Source organism: Typopeltis vanoorti, chromosome 3 (genome assembly GCF_054136105.1).
Source record: "Typopeltis vanoorti isolate ZY-2024b chromosome 3, IOZ_Tvanoo_1.0, whole genome shotgun sequence".
Taxonomy (NCBI): Eukaryota; Metazoa; Arthropoda; class Arachnida; order Uropygi; family Thelyphonidae; genus Typopeltis; species Typopeltis vanoorti.
This window is the reverse complement of record NC_143551.1, coordinates 136,822,754-136,845,404: the sequence shown is the minus strand read 5'-3', so window position 1 is coordinate 136,845,404 and position 22,651 is coordinate 136,822,754. Positions and strand designations below refer to the sequence as shown.

The 22,651-nt window shown below is 35.6% G+C and overlaps 1 protein-coding gene across 7 annotated transcripts in view; it reads left to right on the top strand.

Moving 5' to 3' along the window:
• dop (microtubule-associated serine/threonine (MAST) protein kinase dop) overlaps positions 1–22,651 on the top strand; it is a 677,535-nt gene that overhangs the window by 506,277 nt on the left and 148,607 nt on the right. For all 7 annotated transcript variants that reach the window (XM_090390876.1, XM_090390874.1, XM_090390878.1 and 4 more), the window contains one exon: positions 19,711–19,827. In XM_090390876.1, coding sequence (XP_090247002.1) covers positions 19,711–19,827 — 117 coding nt within the window. The remainder of the gene's footprint in view (positions 1–19,710; positions 19,828–22,651) is intronic.

Genomic DNA, 22,651 nt, shown 5'->3' with positions numbered 1-22,651 from the left:
AGATATGAGAGGCATGAACAGATGGCATCAATGGCAATATCATATTAAAAACGAGGATATTAGGAAAGAACTTGACATTGTCAGCATCCAGGAATGCGTTAGCAGAGCTAACCTCAAGTGGTATGGTCACTTAAACAGAATTATCGAGAGAAGATTAGCAAAACAAGTGTTCTCTGCCAGGTTGGCAGGAAAACGACCTAGAGGAAGACCAAGATATAGGTGGATTGATACGGTACAAAGTGCCTTAGGTGATAGAAATATATGATCTGATAATGTTGGAGTCTTGACAAGTAAGAGACTGATTTGGAGGAAAATTGTAAATAGGAAGTTAATGATGTAAATTTTTCATGTAGTGCTATCATATTGTAAAAATAATTATATTAAAAATTCTGAATATTTTTACGTATTAATTATGCTTGTTAGTTTTGTTTTCATACACACAGTGTCTGCACTTGTGATGTGCTCGTTATGAAAATGTTATATTAGAAGTAACATGTAAAGAAGTAAAAAAAAAATTTGATGTACTTACTAAACTGAATATTTGTGTTACTTATAAGAAAGTTTGTTGTGGTTTAAAATTGTTGAATTTTGTGTTTTGTGAAAGACTTTCTCTTAGCGCTAATGGATACAGCGAGTCATCCATTTTATTGCAGTGCGTAGTTTCTGACTTTTGTGGAGTGCGCATGCTCCCGGAGAGGATTTGATGTGTGATTGACAGCTGACAAGGAAAGCGTTGCATATCCAAGTAACGGTTGTAAACAAGAGAGCGTTCGGAAGTTTTTAGAAAACTGGCCGGAAAATATTTAAGTTGGAAGGAACTTGATTTTTTTTGTGTGTGGCAGTCGGAAGAAATTTTATAGTGTATTCCGAAAAAGGAATAGTGGAAATAATAGGTTTCAAGGAGGAATAAGTAATGAATAAAAGGAAATCTTGAGACTGTAAGTTTTTTTTAAAGTGGAACAAGTTAAGACTGTCATTTAGTATTGTGAATGAAAGAAGAACTTGTTGCTTACATTCTAAAGTGAATGTTTTTCTTAGAGAAAATATTGATAAGGAAAATCTATAAGTATTAAGGATGCCTGAAAGTGAATGTTTAGAAAATATATTGATTAAGAAGATTTATAGGTATTAAGGATGCCTGATCTGATGAGTATTGCTACTAAAAGGAAACAAGATATTCAAGAAGACTTCTATATGTGTTACATTGATTGATGAAAAGGATCCTGAAAATGAAGTACAGAGCTGTATAACTTCTGAAAAAGAGCCTTAACAGAAAGAGAAAAAGACTATGAACATTTTTTTGCGATTGTGAAAGAAAAAGTGTTTAGTCTTAAGAGTAAGTTTATATTTTTAAATAAGGCCTTGGATCCATATAATCTGTAGTTATAGTTATGTATTATTGCTAGAAGTGTATATATATATTGTTTTAGTTTAATTAAATGTGTTTATTTTGTACTTGGTTTTGAGTCAATGATTAGTTGGATTCTGAAAGAGAGAGTTAAAGTCATTGCACCAATTGGAGTGAACTTTTGTGCAATACAATAACATATAGGGACACTCGGAGTCAAAATAAAAATAATTGTTAGTAAAAGAGATTTATATATAAATCACCTCATAAGTATATAGTATAATTATTAACAAAGGCACAGCCGGTAGACTAAATAGTTAATATACTATATATATATTTAAAAACAAAGAGGGAATATATATAAATATATAAATAACAATATCCTGTACACCCCTTGAGGATTCATGTCAGGAAATTGATGATGATGATGATCTACTCGATATTCTCTTACAAACACCTCCATGTATCTCCTTGTGACAGAACTACCAACAGTCTTCAGTCTTTTTTTACTCACACTCTATTTTCCTTGGTATTTTTGCACCTTTACCACAATATCCTAGCAGAAGTACTCATTCTGTTCTTCACTCAGAGTTTTCAGAAAAAAAGTTCAGATGAGAATGAAAAATGTGAATCTTCAGTGATAGCATGACTAGTTTTACTCCATTATCTATTATGATTCATTATTAGTTGATCATCTAGAACCCTTCAATGCTGTCTCTGAATGATTTCTATTTTAAGTCTATTGAAGGTTTTTTTGCATTCTTTATCTTTTAATACTTTAGTTATATTTGAAATTGAACAGATGCCTTCCTTAACCGATTTGATATCAAGAATTTTTTTTAAGAAAAAGCAATTTTTTTCTTATTATTTAGTTGAAAATATGTCAAAATGATACACTATATTGACAGTTAAAAAAAAAAAGAAGCATAATTTAAAAAAAAATATATGTGTACTCGTATGAGCACAATGGGCAGATCAGGTATCAAAATTAACAAAATTTACATTATACTAAAATCTTTGTATTTATTATAAATAACTACTTTGTGTGGAATGTTATGAAACATTCGCATTCAAGACACAATGTGACTTCACATTTTATACACAGCAACGTGCTCTTTGATGACATATTTGGCATCGAAGTTGTTTGTCAAGCTTTTTTGGAAAGTGGCCTCCTTCATTGCAAATTAGGCTGGTTGGAATCAAGCCAGCTGAGCGTTTCCTGGAGTAGGTAGATTTCTGGAAACATCTCAGATAATGACGTACTGTTAATAATTGGTGTGTATTATTATATAGAGGATATTTATAGATATTATCATAATATTAATCCTACCATAGAGATGATCTCTGTTTCTAACAATTATTTTTTTAATTCCATGTGTACCTATATGTTATTATATGCACAAGGGTTCACTCCAATTGGCGCAATGATCTTAACTCTTTCTTTCAGAATCCAAATAATCACTGACTCAAGACCAAAATACAAAATAAACATATTTAATAAAAGAAAAACAATATATATATATATATATATATATATACACTTCAAACAAATATTACATAACTAACTACAAAATTAATTGGATCCAAGGCCTTTTTAAAATAAACTCACACTTAAGACTGAACTAAACGCTTTGTTTTCTCAATGACAAAATGTTCATAGCCAGTTTCTCTCTGTGTCAAGGCCCTTTTCCGAAGATATATGACTTTATTTTTCATTTTCACAGGATCCTTTACCATCACTTATGTAGCACACATTAATTCTTCCTAAGTTAATTCTGTCTCTTTTCTTCAGTAGAAATAATAGTCAGATCCGGCGTCCTTAATACAGATGAAACTTCCTAATCAGAGTTTTCTCGAACATTCCTTTAGAACGTAAATAGCAAATTCTTCTTTTATTCACTAAATGCTTATTGACAGTCTTACTCTTCCAATTAAAAAAAACCTACAGTTCTACAATTCCCTTTTCGGAATCTACTATAAATCTTTCAATTAGTGTTTCCTTCAATATTCCGTTTAAAACGCATATAGCAATATTTTCTTTTATTTATCCACATACTTATTCCACATTAAAACTTAATAGTTCCACGATTCCTTTTTTGGAATATACTATTAATTTTCTTCCAACTGTCATAAAAACTTAAGTTTCTTGAACCTAAATATCTGCCGGCCTGTGTTTTAAATTCCTTCCGACGAACACTATCTTGTTTTCAGCCATTACTCAAATACTGAAAGCTTTGTCAGCTGTCGATCACACATCAAACTTCTCGGCGAGCATGCGCACTCCTTGAAAATGTCTGACACAATGTCTCTGTTAGCAACAAGAGAACGTCTCCATAAAACACAAAACTTAATATTTTAAATTACAATAAAATTCTGTAAGTAATACAAATATCAAATCCAGTAAATACATAAAATTTTAATTGCTTTACATATCATTTTTGACGAAACAATTTCAATAACGGGCACATTGCAGGTGCCGACAATGCATGTTATGAAACTAAAACTAATAAACATTCTAACATAAACAATATGTAAAAATATTCAGAATTTTAAATTATGATTATTTTTACTGTACTACCTCCCTTTGGCAAGCTAACAAATCCATTTTTTTTATTGGCATCAGCTATCATTTGTAGCCTCCAAGAGTTGACAAGAGCGGCATTCAGCATGTGAGTAAAAAGTGGCCACCACCATTTATTTCCTTGTATGCTAATTCTATAAGTATTGACAACTTGGTCAAAAAGATCGACACCTTCCATTGAAGCATTATACGAGGAAAACAGTTTTGGTTGAGGCACGTCTATCTTTTCTTTGGCAGTAGAACACCAACATTTTACTTTTGAAAGTGGCTCCACTGAATTGTAATGATATTCAAAATATCCACAACTCTTCTTTTTCATTTCATTGGACAAAAGCAAAGGACACTTTTTAATGCGAATTTCTCTTGTGTCCTTCGTCAGCACGAAACGCTTAGATCGTAGTTCTCGATCGTAAAGTTTCGCTTACTGGCTGAAAAACAATAGGGGATTTTTATCCCCTTAATTTATCAACTTCACCAGAAAAATAGCCGTTTGGCTTTTCTTCTTAATTATAGTATGTTATAATACAATATAGTGACACACCTTTCTGGCATTCGTATAGCGAAGGTATGTAAGTTCTTTTCACTTAAAACTCTGATATCTTCTAGGTCTACCTACTCACTGATGAGACCTCAAAAAAGGTTGAAACCGGTCTGGGTAGTAGTGACCTCTCCTCATAATGTAAAGCAGTATTACATCTCCTAGGAGACGTGTATTTTTACATTATGAGAAAATATCAAGAATAGTGAGGGAGCTTGCTCCACCTTTGCATCAAGTTGCCTTGGTGTGGCACTACCAAGTGGTCATTTACGCTTGGATTCACTGACAGTTTGTCGGCATGAAACGCTTAGATTGTAGTTCTTGATCATAGAGTTTTGCTTACTGGCTGAAAAACAATAAGGGATTTTTATCCCCTTAATTTATCAACTTCGCCAGAAAAATAGCCGTTTGGCTTTTCTTCTTAAATCTTTCAAATATTTCAACTGGAGTTTTATTTTGGATTTGGTCCTTCACATTACTCAGACAGTCCGTATACCCTCTAGTTACGCCATACTGATGTCTAAGATATCTTCTGTCCATATGGGCTTGTTGGTAATTACTTTACCTTATGCAGCCAAGCAACGTTGCCTTATCGTGGCTAGAGGAAGATCATCATCATCATCATCATCGCTGTCTGATTCGTCACTCGCATAATGAAGCTCTATTTCCCCTGGAACGTCATTGGAAAGGTGGTCGGGCTGAAGATCATTGTCATCAATATGCTCATTATCCGTTAGATAATCAACATCTGCAGTTAGCAGCTTGCAGGGACCACCATTTAAGACCAAAATGTTCCAAAAAAATTGCAAAAATCAAAAATATACCCCAAAAAATCCAACAAAATATCGCAATCCCATGTAATAAAAAAAACTTTATCTGAGGTCTCATCACTAACATTAATGATGTGCACCACCTCAGAGACATCCAAACATAAGTTACTTATCACTGAACTACAACTAGCATCTTCTGCAACATCTCACATCAAACTTTCCTCACTACATCCTTTATGAGTCATTTCTTAATAAGTAGGAAATATGTTTGTCAGATCTACTATTCCATGTCTTAAGTTATCAGACATGGAATGTCCCCTTTATATGATCTACTTTGGCTCAAAATATCCTTACCTGAATTTATTGCCTCTACCATTTTCGTAACTGATAACTTCGTTGACATATTTAACTGTTTATCTCAACATCAATCACATACAATAATTATCCTGACAGTAAGATAATCTTTCTAGGTTATTTCATTGTCCACAAAAGAGAAACAGAACTGTTTGCTATGAGTAATAATTTACCACAAATTGTTGACTAAGCCACCAAAATTCCCATAATTCTCATAATTGTCCCAACACCCTGGACCTTTTCTTAACTATCTCTCCCCCAAATTACTGTTGATGTTAGCTCTGCTCTTGGCAAGTCTGACTATAACCTTATCCATGATTCATTTTCTACAGTTTATCCTTCTCCCATTTATTCTCGGCATTGCATCTTGTGACACTACACTGGTTCCAAATGAGATGTTGTGTCGGAAAATATGCTGACTCACTATTTGTAAGCCATCTTGTTTCCGACCCAACACACAGTAATGATTAGACCTAAGGATAAGGACATGCTTATGCCTCCAGAGAGAGGGCTAAGAGAGTTTTGTACATATGTTCACTCAGAAATATATCAAACCGACTGAGATTGTTAAAATTAAGTAAACTTAGGAAATCTTTATTTAGAATTGATATGTCTGTGTAAAATAAGCAAAGAAATTGTGTCTCAGGACCGAAATTGTTATTATGAAATGTGCATGAGAGATCTATGTATTAGAACCATGTCAAAACAGTGTTCGGAGTTGGGGTGACCAATCGACCATGGCTAAGAGTACGACGTAGTCACCGAGAGAGGGTGCTCACATTTGTAATATAAGGTGCAGCGCAAGTATCAAACGCTCTCTCTTGTTTTTTGCCTGCGTTCCTGTCCAAGTGCTGGATCGCTATGGAAGCGTGCCGCCAGTGCCCAGCAACAATCTCCCGGTTGCTGTTGTACCGTTTTGAGCAAAGTCACCAAAGGAATGAAGTCAGAATTCCAGTAAAGAGCCGTTAGTAAGTTAAGCCAACGTAAAGTCAGTGAAAGGCAACCTTCGAAGATAGTGGAAGTAAGTCGCAGATGCCATGAAAGCACGTGGTGAGAAAATACGGAAGTGAAAGCATGGAGGGAAGTCACAGAAACTCCATGAAAAGAAAAAGATGGTAATGTACAATTTTTCATACTCATTATAGAATTGTAATCGTAAAAGGAATAGGAGCCAAGGAGTTGAAAGTTTATTTTTCACTTGGTTAGAATATAATAAATTTAGTTTAATCCTTTATCCAAGTGCGAGCAAACAAAGTTTGCGCCTGAAAGTATCTTCAGGACTGTGGTATGGTGGTACAACACCAGGGCGACTCCTTGCAAAGGTGGAGCAAGCTACCAACATTCCTATCTCAGTATCTCCCATAATGCAAAACACATCTCCTTGCAGATATGTCTAATGTTATGCATTAAGGGAAGGGCCACTACCCAGACTAGTTTCGACCTTTATTGAGATCTCTTCAGTGGGAGCCAGGCCCAAGTGAAGATACTGAAGATACCTCAATAAAGGTTGAAACTAGTCTGGGTAGTGGCCCTTCCCTTAATGCATAACATTAGACATATGCGCAAGGAGATGTGTTTTGCATTATGGGAGATACTGAGATAGGAGTGTTGGTATCTTGCTCCACCTTTGCAAGGAGTCGCCCTGGTGTTGTACCACCTTACCCCAGTCCTGAAAACACTTTCAGGCGCAAACTTTGTTTGCTCACCCTAGGATAAAGGGTGAAACTAAATTTATTATAGGAGCCAAGGAATTAAGGAGCTCCACACATTAACTTATCCATAGTGCCTAAAAGACTACTTGGACTGATTTGTCTGTGTCAAATAAGCTTGTGCTGAGAAAGGAACCTAACCTTTGAACTGTTTGTCAGGAAGATGCCATATGATATAATGTTAGATATTAGCCTGAATTTTAATTAAGTTGTAGAGCTTGAGCACGTATTAGAATATTTTTCTATGTTAAAATGCAAGACGGGATACGTCTGACATACTTTGTATAAAGTCTGTATATAATTGTACTTATAGAGTGAGCACTGAGTAACCCTGTATGGAATAGTCGAGTCTGAACATAATAATGTAGCAGAGATATAGGATTGATTCATTTAAACATAAGAATTGAAATTATTATATAAAGTGTATCTATGCAAGTGTTTATAATAAATATATTTCTTTATGTCAAGGTTCATGAGTCTTGTTTCTGAGATTGAATTACCACTTATAAAACTTTCGGACCTGTATGAGTGAAGGGGGAAGCAATTTACGTAAGAAAGAAAAGGGGGGAGCCACGACTGCATATCACGTGATCCCTTTGTTGCTTAGCGTTTTTTATTTGAGTATCAGAATTTAGTTGCCGACTGGTGCAGTCGTTCTAAACAAATATAAATTTGTCGGCATTGGAATAACTGATATGCATGAGTGATGAATAATAGTTATATAGAAAAATATAAGAATAAGAATAAAAAAAAAAGGTAAAAAGCGACGAGGAAACAGGACATAACAGAAAGAATATAAGTGCAAAGAATAAATACAGGGGTAGTGATGACGTAACAGAGATGACTTTCAGGAATCTATGTCTTGTTTCTGTTATTTGATTACTTCTTTCAATCCTAGCATCTGACCTGATCTAAAAAAATAGAAATTATGCTCACTGAGATGAATGCATTTTCTCCCACTCCAAATCCTCAGCTTCTGTCCAATCCATTGTTTGCCAACAACTGTGCCAAAGCAGTCCAATCCAAAAATTTTGCATGTACCCAGTGGCTTAAGTCAAAAAACACTCCAGCCTCTCATTCAGTTTTTACTACAACTCATAACAACAGTAAAAAAAAAAAAAAAAAAGTCTAAAGCTGATTTTGTAAGGGCCAAATTTGGTCTACTGTTCAAATGGCAGTTGCACCTTGTTGTTCCTTGCCAAGACTGGGATGCAACTTTTCTCCTGCATTTCATCCTTTTTATGTCCTGATGGTACAATGGTAATGTCTCCTGAAGGTAAGACAGACCTCCAACTTTTGTATAGACAACCAAGGCAAACCTCCTTCCATTATTCCATGAACTTTTTCCAGTATGCCTCCTCTAAAATTTCACCAGAAGGATATCAGAAAAATAATGAATAGGTTTTGATACCCCTGTAAGTATTCTAGCTCTGATGGCATGTATCCTACAGCTTGGAAGAAAGCTTTTATCCAAACAGTTCCCAATAAAATCAGATAAAGGGCGAACTACTATCACCCTATTGCTCTAACTTCAATACTCTCAAAAGCATTGGAAAAGGTTGTCAACAGCCAGCTACTTCACTATTGTAGACTCTCCAATTACTTAGTTATCACCAATAATGAATCTGTAATTCTCATTTTATAGCAGATCTGCTAGCCAACCCCACCTTCGGACCCAGGCCATGGAAAAGTCTAAGAAACTCTAGTGATCACTCTTCATATTTCCAATGCAGTTGATCCAGTCTCTCATCATAGTCTTCTTACCAAGCTATCATCTTATGTAATTCCTGCATCCTCACCATTCATTCATTACTTATTTATTTAGCGTATGGCTCACACATGAAAAGTTACATTACATTAATCCTTAATATATATAGACATAGCAATAGACATATGTACAATAATAAGACATAATACAGTCATAAAAGAGACCCATAAAAGGGGGTGCAATCCTAGCTCGCCTCCTCGTGGTGCATCCTGGATAATGCTAAAGAGCTAGAGTGACTTGGCAACCAGACTATCTTCTCGATCTCCTGGTTACAGCACACGTGAACTCAAACACACGAATTAGCTCTCTTAAGGATAAGATGACTAGGAATATTGGACCTGTAGTTCAAATTTGCCAAATTAACATTGAGGGTATATGTAGAGCAAAATGTGAATACCTCTCATTCATTGCTGATCATGGTGAATGTCTTTTCATCAGTTTTCACTCATGAAAACTGATGAAAAGAAGCTGTGAATAGGCATCCAGTCCTATTCACAGCTTTGGTGACAACAATACTCTCCACTACTCTTTTTCATTTTCAAAATCTTCTATGGCTTAGGTAATTCATATTTCAAGATCTTCTTTAACCAATGCATAAAACAGTGTTCTTTCCAGTCTCAAGTTGGATGTGAGGATAATGTAGTGAATCTTAATTCCACCAAAACATAATTCTGTCTTATTTCCCAGAAGAAAAACAATGCGTCACTCTCTTTCACTTTTGACAATATCTTGCTCACCAATCGGTCTCCATTTTCTCTTCTTCTGTTGACTTTCACATCTAGCCTGTTCTGGCATGAACACATCAGGTCCATAGTGTCTTCTGCCTCCAAAAAGCCTGGTACTGATTTTCATTCTAAACAGTATTTCTCTCCTGCTCAACTTCAGACACTTTTTAAAGCCCAAATCTATCCTACCTTAGAATATTTTCCCCACAAATCAAGTGGTGCGGTAGGATCTCCCTTAGTATGCTTGATTATATTCAGAACATGGCTATCTGGTAAGCTAATAAACCCCCTCCACCACTGAACTCTTTCCAGTGGCTTTTCCATAGATGCTCTGTTGCTGCATTGTGTCTTTTCTATAGGTATTTTTCCATTAGTGCTGCTCACCGGACTATCCACTACAATTCTTCTGCTTTCTTATAATCACATACGAACATGAGCAGCTGCTAGATCACACCCATGTATAGCTCAGCTCCGAATTTATCTAACTAATTTTCATCCTCCTCCTTCATTACCTCTACCTCTGCTCTTTGAAACAGTCCTCCCCATGCTGTTTTTTCTAATTTTTCCCAGGTCTTCAAGAAACACAACAACAAATTTCTTTCTTCTTTTGACCATTTCCCCACACATGTCACTATCATGCCAGAGGTCTTGGGATTTCTCATGTGTGGGACTGATATGGAGGAAGGGTTGCCAGCTTATTCCCAAGCATACCAGGTGTGAGAGATGAAAAGGAGATTCAAAAGATCGAGACTGAGCAGAATGTAATTGTGAGAAGGTGGGACAGACATACATGTCATTGTTCTCTTTGACATTTTCTTTACTGTTGCGTTCTCTGCATAAGAGAGTTTTCCACTAGATGTTGTTGTGGCGTGTGTTATCCTTAAGCAGTATGATTTATTCACAATCTCCATACAGCTAATTTGAGAAATCTCACTCCTGAAAATATATATCAAAAAAAATTATAGAAACTTTCACAACTTAGAAGAATACTATCTTTGGTCCAATGGTATCAGTTACTGAATGGAAAAAATGTCAGCAATGCATGGAAATCTTTGAAAAAGTGCTTGAATGAGGCAGTATTTGAATGTATCCCTAGTGTTTGAAGAATAAATAGGTTGGGAGTGAAATGGATGTGCAGCCTTATTAAGCTAGAGATCCACAAGAAGAAGATGATGTGGAAAGAATATCGTGAGAATAAGAGTGAGAGGAGTTATGAAATATATAAAGCTCAGGCCAGAAAAGTAATGAGTATTGTGAGAAAAGCTAAAACGGAGTATGAAAAGAAATTGGCCATGCAAGGTAAAGGCAATCCAAAAGAATTTTATTGTTATGCTGCAAGCAAAAGAAAGAATGAATATGGAAGAATAACTTTATTAAATGCAGATGGTACATGAGTGTCGGAAGCTAAGGAGATTGTTCAGGTAATGAGTGCTCACTTTGATAAGATATATCAACCAGGTGTATGTAGCATGGTGCTACTGCTTTGTTGGATGAAGAGTTAGATATTCATGAAAATGAGGTTGAAGAGCTCTTACATAACCTGGATAAGAATTTGTCAATAGGGACAGATGGAATATCTGCCCATTTGTTAAAGGAATGTTCAGCTGAATTGGCTAGGCCTTTCACACATTTGTATAACTTGAGTCTCAGCTCAGGAATGATACCACAGGAATGGAAGAAATGTATGATAGCTCCATTGCACAAGGGTAGTGCAAAAACCGATGTGTCTAACTACTGTCCTGTTAGTATCTCTGGTGTGGTGGTAGTGAAGATTTTAGATAAGTTTGTACGAACTCGCATACAGAAATGGGTAGACAAGCATTCTATATTCTGCAGGGAACAGCGTGGGTGTACTAAAGAAAGGTCATGTTTTAGCAATTTGCTCATATTTTATAACAATGTTACGGCCGAGTTGGATAAAGGGAATGGATACACTATGATAATGTTGGATTTTTCTAAGGCATTTGATAGGATACCACACAATAGGCTGTTGTGTAAACTGGAGAATATGGGATTGGAACATAAGCTATTGACTAGGATCAGGGAATAGTTGACAGACAGATATCAAAAAGTGGTATACAGTGGGTGTGAATCTGCCAGATTTAAGGTAACCAGTGGTGTACCTCAGAGTTCAGTCCTTGGGCCATTATTGTTCAATCTATACATTAATGACATCAAGCAGGGCAATGTTTGCTGATGATATGAAGATGGGCAGGGCAATCAGGGATGCAACTGATATTCAGCAATTACAAAATTATTTGAATAGGCTGGAAATCTGGGCAAACAAAAATGACTGTCAGTTAATGTTAGTAAATGTAAAGTTATGCACTTTGGAGTTATTAGAGTTCCAGCAGCATATTATATTGGCAGGGTTATGCTACAAGAAACTGAAGAGACAAGGGATCTTGGTGTATTGGTGGATAAGAATTTAAAGTTCAATGGTCACATAGCAAAAGTTGCAAATACAACTCAGAGAATAATTGCTATGTTGAAGCGAACCTTGACATGTAAGGATAAGGAAGTAATTTCGCCTCTTTATAAGGCTTTGATAAGACCACACTTGGATTACTGTGTGCAGATTTGGTCTCCCAGGTTCCAAGTGGATAAAGAAGCTGTGGAAAGGGTGCAAAGAAGAGTTACAAAGATCATATCAGGATTATGGGATTTAGATTATGAGGACAGATTTTGAGTATGTGGATTACAGACTGGTTAACAGGAGAAAGAGGGGTGATATGATAGAGGTCTATAAACTTTTGAATGGGTGTTATAGCATTTCAAATGATGAAATTTTTCATTATATGGAAAGTGAGGAGAGAAAAACATAGGGGCATCCATGGAATTAAGGTTGTTCTCGGTCAAGAAAGGGTTAAGAGCTAGGTTTTTCTCCCAGAGAGCAGTGAGTGACTGGAATAATTTGCCCTTACGGGTAGTGAGTGCATCTAGTGTAAATGAATTTAAGGGAAGGTATGATAGCTGGGTTGGGTAATTTACAGCCTTCCTCAATGAGTCCTTGACTCCCTGGTGGTCTCAGATAATAATAATAATTACATGAGCAAGGTGTCTGATTGACATCTGGTAAGGAGAGAGATGGTAATACAGGCAGTCCTTGGTTTACGGCGGTTCAATTTATGCCGATTCACAATAACTCCGGTTGCCCACATGCTTTCTTACTGTAGTGTGGTTGACTGAGAAACGATGTTAGCAGGCACTCTAGTGTTTGAGTGGTTACCAAGCTACTACGACGTATGTGTATCAAACCTAGTTTTAATGTTGAATCTACTTAATTGTTCTATTTAATTTTTTTTACGTACATACGTATTTAAATTGATAAAGTACATAATTACATACCATGTCTGATAATAGAAGTGCAGAAAAATTAGCAGAACTTGGTGTTAAGAAGGCATGGAAATCAATCATGCTTGAAAAGGAGATGGAGGTGATTCGAAGAATGGAGAATGGGCAGACACGTGCTAATGTCTGTAGAAGTATGAACTTACCTCCATTGACTGTTACTACAATTATGAAAAATGCAGATAGAATAAAACAGTCTGTGCAACAATCTATGGCAGCACTAAATGCAAAACATGTACTTTATAGTAGAGGTAAACTTCATGGAAAAATTATTATCATTATGGGTGGATGACTTGAAGCAGAAAAACATTCCTCTGATGCAGGTTGTTATAACTCAGAAAGCATAAACAATTTTTGAGGATCTTAAGAAAGACAGATGGAGGAAAAGAAACATTTTTAGGAAGCAAAGGTTGGTTCATGAGATTTAAGTCTCTAAGTAAGTGCCACAGTGTCAAATTATGTGGTGAGGCGGCAAGTGCAGTGACTGCTTTTCCTAAAGAATTTCAAAACTGTAGAACAAGGAAGTTATCCTCCTGATCTCATTTTTAATGTTGATGAGACTGGGCACTACTGGAAAAAATTGCCATCACGCACCTTCATTTCCTGTGAAGAATGTTCCGCTCCAGGTTTTAAAGCTGCAAAAGATAGACTTACACTTTTGTTGGGTGCAAATGTCTCCAGAACTTTGAAACTTAAACCAATGTTGGTGTACCATTCACAGACACCACGCACCTCCAAGGGTCTAAAAGCCATGCTGCCAATCTATTGGAAATGGAACAAACAAGCTTGGGTTACACAAGACATTTTTATAGATTGGTAAAGAAAATGATTTGCCAGCCAAGGCATTGCTTCTCTTGGATAATGCTCCTGGACATCCTCAAAACCTTGCTGAAGTAAGAACACCATTGGTTGTCAAAGTTGTTTACATGCCCCCAAACACAACATCGCTGTTGCAACCGATCGATTAGGGGATTATATCAATCTTCAAAGCCTATTACCTCTGTATAACATTTATGGAAATGGTAAAGAGTCTTGGGCACTTCAGGAAAAACTATTAAAGACTATTGGCAGTCATTCGATATTTTGAAGGGCATTAACAACATCGTGGCAACTTGGAACTGTCAGTAAAGTGTTTAAAAGGAGCATGGCAAAAACTTCTTCCAGCATTTATGCACGACTTCGAGGAATTAGAGCAAGAGAACGTTATTGAAGATGTTACCAAGCTTGCACGAGAGGTGGAATTGTATGATATTACAGCTGAAGATATGGCAGAAGTCTTAGAGAGCAATGATAAACCGCTTTCCAATGAAGAGTTAAAAGAATTAGCTGAACAATTAAGTCAACATCCAAATTAGGAGAAAGAAAACGAAGAAGGTCCTCTGAGAGATATGAAAACAGCAGATTTAAAGCGTATCCTTGCAAGCATAGAGACATTGACTGATGAGTCTATGTTTAGAGTCATCGGTCACTACGAAATGGACCACGATTGGGAATGGAGTGCGAATTTAAAAAGAGTGTAATCGCATCTATTCGACCTTACACTGAAATGATGAGTTGTGAAAGTGGTCTCCTTTAGATTAAAGAATAGCATCCAGAGCATGCTCAACAGGCATTATTTTAGGGCCAGGTAATTAAGTTAGTATCTAAGCTAGCTATATGTGCCAGGGTGGGAATTCATGTTCTTGGTCAAATAAATATCAGATTAAGGGGGGCTTTTGACTGGCCAAATCTGTGGCAACCATGACTTGGCATTAGTGAAGTGCCAGATTCCATCACTGCATACATATGGCTGATGTTATTCAGGCTGCATCTGATGTGGTCATGCATCTAGCTAAAGATGCATGACCATATCATGCATCTTTAGCTAGATGCATGACCATATCATGATTCACGTGTATTGGGAGCTGAATGCCTTTAGGCTCTTAATGTGAGATTATGACTAAACACCTCTGAATCAGAATCCGATCTCGCCACCACAACGATACCATTTTTGCCCCATGCCTTGAAAGGCAGTGCTAGCTGAAGTTGCTTTCATACTGTTATTGGTGTAGATTGCTCTGGTGATGAGGCCACTAGAATGGAAGCATCAAGGTAGCCATTAAAACTGTGTGGCTGCTGCTTCCTATGGCACTCCATTCAGGTGTGATGTGTGGGCACCAAATTGTCTACAGATGACCTAGGTACTTGTATGCATGTCGTGCTTAGAAGAGCAGCCACCACACTGCTATCTATTGAGACTCATCCTCTGATGAGTCTAATGAGGGATTCTGACTTAGAGGTGTTCAGTTCTTAATGTATATGAAGCATGAGTTTAAGAGCCATGCACCCTAGCACTGCAATATGACCTCAACAAATCAGCCATATGTGCAGTGATGGAGTCTGACACACTGATGCCAGGTCAGGGTTGCTGCTTGTTCGGCCAGTTGAATGCTTACTTTAATCTGATATTTGACCAAGTACATGAATCTGCACCCTAACATAATCTTGTGTTTACCAGATCTCTTGTGAATGTAATTTAACATAGTTTGGACAGGCATGCTGTTCTGTGGAAAAAAGATTAATGAACTTCAATATTACATTGATTATGCAAAACCTCAAACGTCTGGTCTGACACTAAACACAGTATCCTGCAGGATGATTGTCTCTCTGTTGTCCCAAAAGTTTGGGAAATTCTCATCTTATACAAATTGGATATAGAATTAAAATAAGAATATGATTTCTTATCAAATATAATACATAAATTCATAATAATATTATGGATTTATATATTATATTTTAATATTAATTTTTGTATCATGCACCAGCTGTTTTTAATTGGTAAACTGATTGTTGTTCCTACACAATGATGATATACTATTATTTTCAGTACAAAATATTTGTCTATTACCACATGATAACTACAGTTTATTTCTGTGGTCGTGTAATTTTTGCTTTTTTTATTACATAATTCTGTTTTTTTTTTTTTTTTCCTATTGTATTTGTGACTACTCCATGCTTATTTTTTCCTTTTTTTTGGAGTCATTTGTTCATGTTACCCCTGTTTGATGCTTTCACTAATGTATTATTTTCTGTTATATTTTTTTAATTATTTATGCTATGCCTTTGTCTTTTATATCTTTACCCTCTGTTGTAGGTTTTTGTATAACGAATTTCAGTCATTCTCTCAAATTGCCAGAAAGTTCCAATCACAGCTTCATATGCTAAAACAAATGCTTGCAAACTGTCCACTGTAAATAAGCTGTTCTTGAGATCATCCTTATGAATTAGCAGTGATGAAAAATTGTATAATCAGTTTCCTTGAAAACTTTTCCATTAGGTGATTTCTAGGCCCATTTCCATTTGTTACATTTTTGATGAAAGCGATTTACAATCCTTGACTTTCTGTGAATTCAGCAGGTCTTTATCCTCTCTCATTTCTTTAGACAGTACTCTGCACCTCTAAAGCACTTTTTCCCTGTTGTTTCTTACCCACCCCGTACAATTAATTTCTGATTATAATTTTCCTGAGACACATTATTTCTGAGTGTTAGAGAGCTCCTCATAAAAACTGTTACTTTATACTTTGCTTCATCTGACTGACTGAAGGTAGCTGTATATATTTGAATTAAAACTCAGATCAATCCATTTATTGATTTTAAACCTAGCGTATAATGCGAACTAGAAATTTTGTTTGAAAACTAGCCCTAAAATGCCATGTCCACGTTTAATGTGATCTGTTAATCTTGTTCCATAACATTATAAATAATACAATACGAATTAATGAAAGAAATATTTATTTTAAAACAAAATGTCATAATCCTTTAAATTCCTCTTCATCTTTTGAGTCATCAAACATTTCATTTATAAATTCATCTGTAAGGATTGCATCATCAGTGTAGCAGTTGTCGTCATCGTCTTCATACTCTCCATTTTGTTCTGCATCATTCTCGCTTTAGTATCTATGACGTGATCTTCAGATCCATCCATTGAATTACTTATTCCACATTTAAGAAATGAGCATTGAATCATTTCAGATGGTATCGAATCCCATGCTTCTTTAACCCAGCTGGTGACTAGGGTGATCTCAGGCTTCTGAAAATTCCCACCCTTTTTTCATCTTCACCAAACCAGATGACATCCATTCTCTCCATTTTTCACGTAAGTGATCTTTAAAGGCTTATTCAAGCTGACATCAAGCAGCTGCAAAACGGAAGTTAGACCACCCAGTATGACTGCTAGGTCTATACTTAGCTCACATGCTTTCTCTTTGCTTGCCTCTGTTAAATGCGCCTGGAACATATCCCAGACTAGCATGCTTTGTTGATGTAACAAGCTACCTGGACGTATGTTCCATACTTGATGCAGCCACAATTGTACACCTTCTTCATCCATCCAACCTTTCTGATTGGCGCGAACAATTACACCTGGTGGAAATTTCATATGCTTCGGAATTTTCTTCCTTTTAAATATCACTGTCGGCGTTAATTTGGTTTCATCTGCCGTGCATGCTAGAACAGCAGTAAAATGCGTTTTTTCATGTCCTGTTGTTTTTATGAAGACACCGTTTTCACCAACTGAGTTTACTGTTAGATTCCCAGGCATATCAAAGTACATGGGCGTCTCATCCATATTGCCAATTTGGGAAAGTTCATATCCGTGACACTTCCATAATTTTATGATAAATTTATGGAAAGACTGCACTTTTTCTTCAAGCTGCTTTGGTAACTTCTGCGCAATTTTTGTTCAATGTCGTAATGTTAATGCTTTGCGTTCCATAAATCTGTTGCACCACCCAGGCGAAGCAAGAAAAGATGAAATACCTGGTGTGTCCTTGAATTTACCATTCTTGAGTTGTAGAGCTTGAAAACGAATTGCATTTCTTGTTACTATAATGCCATCTTGTCGTTGCATCAAAATCCATTCATTTAGGTCTTCGAGTTCTGGAAAGGATGCTACATCTCAACGACGGGCAGTTTCGTTTTGGGGATTTTTTCAAGACTGTCTTTTTGCTTATGCCAAAGTCTAATATTACTCTCTGCTACACCAAATTCTCTCATAACAACACACTGTTATTATGTTCTTCTGCAAACTGCACGACACGCAATTTAAATCCTGCTGCAAAAGATGAACGTTTATGTTTCAGTTGGCTCATTTTCAGGCTAGGTTTGTTTAACGAATAATATTTAAAATGAACTGTTGTTAAACCGATATACCTAACTGTGCTCCATCATTTGGCGACGGAGCGTGCATTGTATCTGCGCATAAAGCCAGTAATGTAAGTAGCTTTATGCGCAGATACGATGTGCACTTGTTCGCCAAATGGGAGTGGATCAAGTAGATTTGGTTGCATAGGCATTAGGTAGTATATATATTTTGTGTGCAAGTCTAATAAAATATTATATTTTTTAGGATCCGCATATAATGCGAACCCCTAACTTTAAGTAGTATTTTTTACCATAAATTGTTCGTATTATACGCAATAATATATGGTAATAGTTATATAAATCTTCTGGGGGTAGTGGCTTAAATTCAAGGATCTTATTTTTCCATTTTTGATTAACCATAATTTTAACTCCTCATTGACATAATGTCCTTTACCTGTATGTAAAATATACTTGTTTTAGTAATTTTTCTTATATTGTATATACTCAACTTCCTTATCATGGTTTGTTTATAGATTTATTATCTGGAAAGGACCTCCCATGTGGGTTTAAGTTAGTTCCACCATTAGTCTGAACAACAAATATCAAAATATCCATGCCCATGGTTGAATTAAAACTCACTGCTGGTTAGTTGGAGGGTGGATATGCTAACCACTTCGAATACAATGTCATTGTTATGAACCAAACAAATTATTTAATTCCTCCTACTTTTTTTATGCTAATCCCACCCACAAAAAGTTGTCAACTTATAGAGTATTATCATATTGTCAAAGAGTTAGATGATTCAGTTCCCTACCAAACATGAAATTTTTTCTAGCTACTACAGGCATCTAGTAAGGTTTTGTGGTCTCACTCCAGGCAATAAAGACCATCTACCATAAAAAAACCATGGCCTGTTTTGGTTACAAAGCAGGTACACCATTCACAGGGCCAACCAGGCCATCATGAAGTATACACAATTCTACTGAAAAAATATGTTTGAGACTTGTTTCATGCTCTTGGAAAATGTGAACATAAAGTGGAAACCCAGTCGTATAAATGCTACCCAAGATTGACTCCTCCACTGCTGGAAAAGTTGGGTGGAAGGAAATCATCAGTAGGCAAGTAGTATATTGATTATCACCATGGGTAATATTGGCAATACTTATGCTGACTGTGTGGCAATACTTATGCTGACATACCTGCTGACTGTGTGCAAGCCAGCAGGTATGTGATTTATTTATGTATAGCCACTATATGAGTTATTGAAATTGATATTTCTTACATAATTTTTAAATATTTTTACTTATCAGTTTTTGTTCTGAAGAAGATAGTTTTAATTCTTTTAAAATTAAAATGACTTATGCATGTTAGAGCTTTTAATATTTGATTGATTCTTTGTGTTATAACTTAAGGTAATAATAATGAAACAATTTCTTCAAACAGTTGCTACCAATTTGTATGAAGGTTATATGGACAGAGAAACAAAACAGTTCACTGATAAACAAGTATATGGTACACCAGAATATATTGCTCCTGAAGTAATTCTCCGACAAGGATATGGTAAATTGTTTTAGTCTTATTTTTTATTACAAATACGCTTACAGATTATTCCTAATGCAGCAACCATATTTATAATAAACTATCTAGGCTGGTTATAAACATATTTTTGAACTTAAAAGTAAGGAAGGATTGGAGTTTATTTAACTTTTATGGTAACCTATTCCTTATAATATTTGAACTTAGTTTAGAACCGTTTAGTTTTATTATCTAAATAATTTGACAATTGAGTAAGATAGGAAAGTGAGACCAACCGTGCTTATAAAATAGGATGGAACTGCCCCTGATATACCAACAGCAGGCTACATATTAATATTTCATTGGCTAGCTAAATTATTATTAATTGAAATTTCACATATAAAGAATACAAATATATCTTGAAAGTAGAAATATATCTTGGATGATTTCGATATATAGCACATAAAATTTTATCGAAAAATGGTATGAGATTGGGGGGGGGGATGTGGAATTTATATAAAGACTGTTAAGCACACTCAATGCAACAAATTAAAAGAGATAGAATAAACTATGAATTATGAAAATCTAAAAACAAATAATATATATATCTCAAGCAAGCAGTGTGAATAATAATGTGATGGCTGTTTTGGAGAAATCATTTTGAATTTCTCCAGGTAATGTTTTGCTGTCCTTTTGCCATAAAATTTCAAATCAATCAAACCAGGTAATGTGCCATCCAAAAAATTTCCAGACTGGTGATAGAAAGCTTATACAGCTGGAGTGTGGCATCCTATTCTAGATATTGTTTTATAGCTTACACTGTTTTTTGTAAACATGATTTTATTATGTTTTGCCATTTTCAAAATGAGAGAGCTGAAAGATGAGAGAGTTTAATCAGCTTTGTTTTAAATTTCATAAAACTACTTTGGAAAGCTCTGAAATGTTACAAATGACAACCGACAACTATCGCATCCAGTTGTGCATAAGGAATATATTCCTGTAAGTTAAACTATGAGATAGCTCTCTAGAGTTTTTATGTACTAGTGCAGTTAAGGGAAGATCTTCATCAAAAGAAGAAGAGAATTAATAGAAAATAATAGAAGAGACGAAATGAGCAGAAATTAATAGAAGTTACTAAAAATTAAGAAATTCATTACCAGCAAACAGAACATCTTGAGAAAAATTTAATTGATGGACATTTGATCTAATTAAAAAAAGGGGGAAATTAAAGAAATGGAGACACAAAAGTATCACAGACAATGTAGAATTTGTAGAAATTAGAAAGTTAGGAAAGAAATCAAAAGGTGATCAAAAAATATAATTTATGCACAATTCAAAACATTGCTATGAGACCTAATAATATGGAGTCATGGGAACTAGATTATGATAGGAGGAACGGTGAAATCTGTGTGTAAGAGCAACTATATTACTGATACAAATATGTTTATTAATGATGGTGATTATGATGAAATGATGATTGTGTGTTCATCTGGTTTGGAATTATTAAGCGCATGTGAGGATGTCATTAAATATGAATAGAAATCTGAAAGTTGTCCAACTTGGTCATGCAGACTATAGAAGAGAGTATGCAAAAAGGCATGGGGTAACCTGTTATTGGTATTATCAAGAACTGGCTCTCCGAAGCAGATCTACTAACTGATATTGAGTGTAAAAGATAAGGTATTTTAAGTAAGGAAGAATAAACAATAGGAGAGGAGGGAGGCATGTTGCTAATGATATCAGATGAATCGAGTCCATTTAGGGTAGATTAGCTGTGATTGCAATATTAGTAATGGCTTTCCACATATGTACTAGTGAGTTTGAAGCTATATGATGGAGTCTGACAAGATGAAATACATGGCTGTTACAGACCTAGGGGATCATTGATTCATGAGGATGAAATATATTGCCACATGAAGCCTAAACGGTCAATCATCATGGGTGATTCTGATAATCTGAACATTGCTTGGATAGCAAGTTTATTCTCCTGAAAAGAATGAAGCATGACAACTTCCTTAAGGCAACATGTGACAGAAGACACTTGGGGTCATAGAGTATTAGACTCAGTTATAGTGTTGGGGGGGGAGGGATTCTGGGAAGTGGCTAAGTATCTCAATATTCTGTTTAGAAAAGGTTATATGCTAAATTTCAGAACTGGAAATTATGACTGAGGAGAAAACTAGGTTCTATCCCATGGTATAAGTTGCTAGGTGGGAACAATATTGCCAGTGCATGGAAAGTATTTTAAAAAACACACCAATGATGCAATACTGGAATGTGTCTCTAGAATTTGAAGAATAAGCAGGATAAATGAGGGAAGTGAATGTGCAGTCTTAAGAAAAGGAATGTCATATACACAAGGATGATGTTAGTTATGAAAATTATATGCAGTCAAAAAAGTTACTACTGTTGTACAGAAAGCTGAGCATGAAAAGAAACTGATCCTGCCAGCTAAAGTAACCGAACAGAATTGTCATTATGTTGCAAGTAAAAAAAAGAATGAATGTGAAAGAATAACTAGTGAATGCAGATGGTATGCAGGTGCCAGATATAGAAGAAATTGTTCAACCTCATTAGTTGAGCAATCCATTTTGTTAAAATTACCAATTTTGCTAAAAGCTACCAACTTGATGTATGCAACTTTCAGCTCACCGTTGCCTCTTTGCTGGAAGAAGAAACTCAGGTGTATTAGGAGAAGGTCTAGAGCTGTTGCAGAAACTGAACAAGAATTCAACAACAGGGGCTGATATTCCATCAGGAATATCAGCTCAAATGCTAAAAAAAAGTGTTCAACTAAACTAGCTGTTCCTTTGACCAGGCTATATAATTTGAGCCTCAGAACAATGAAGATTCTGCAGGAGTGGAAAGA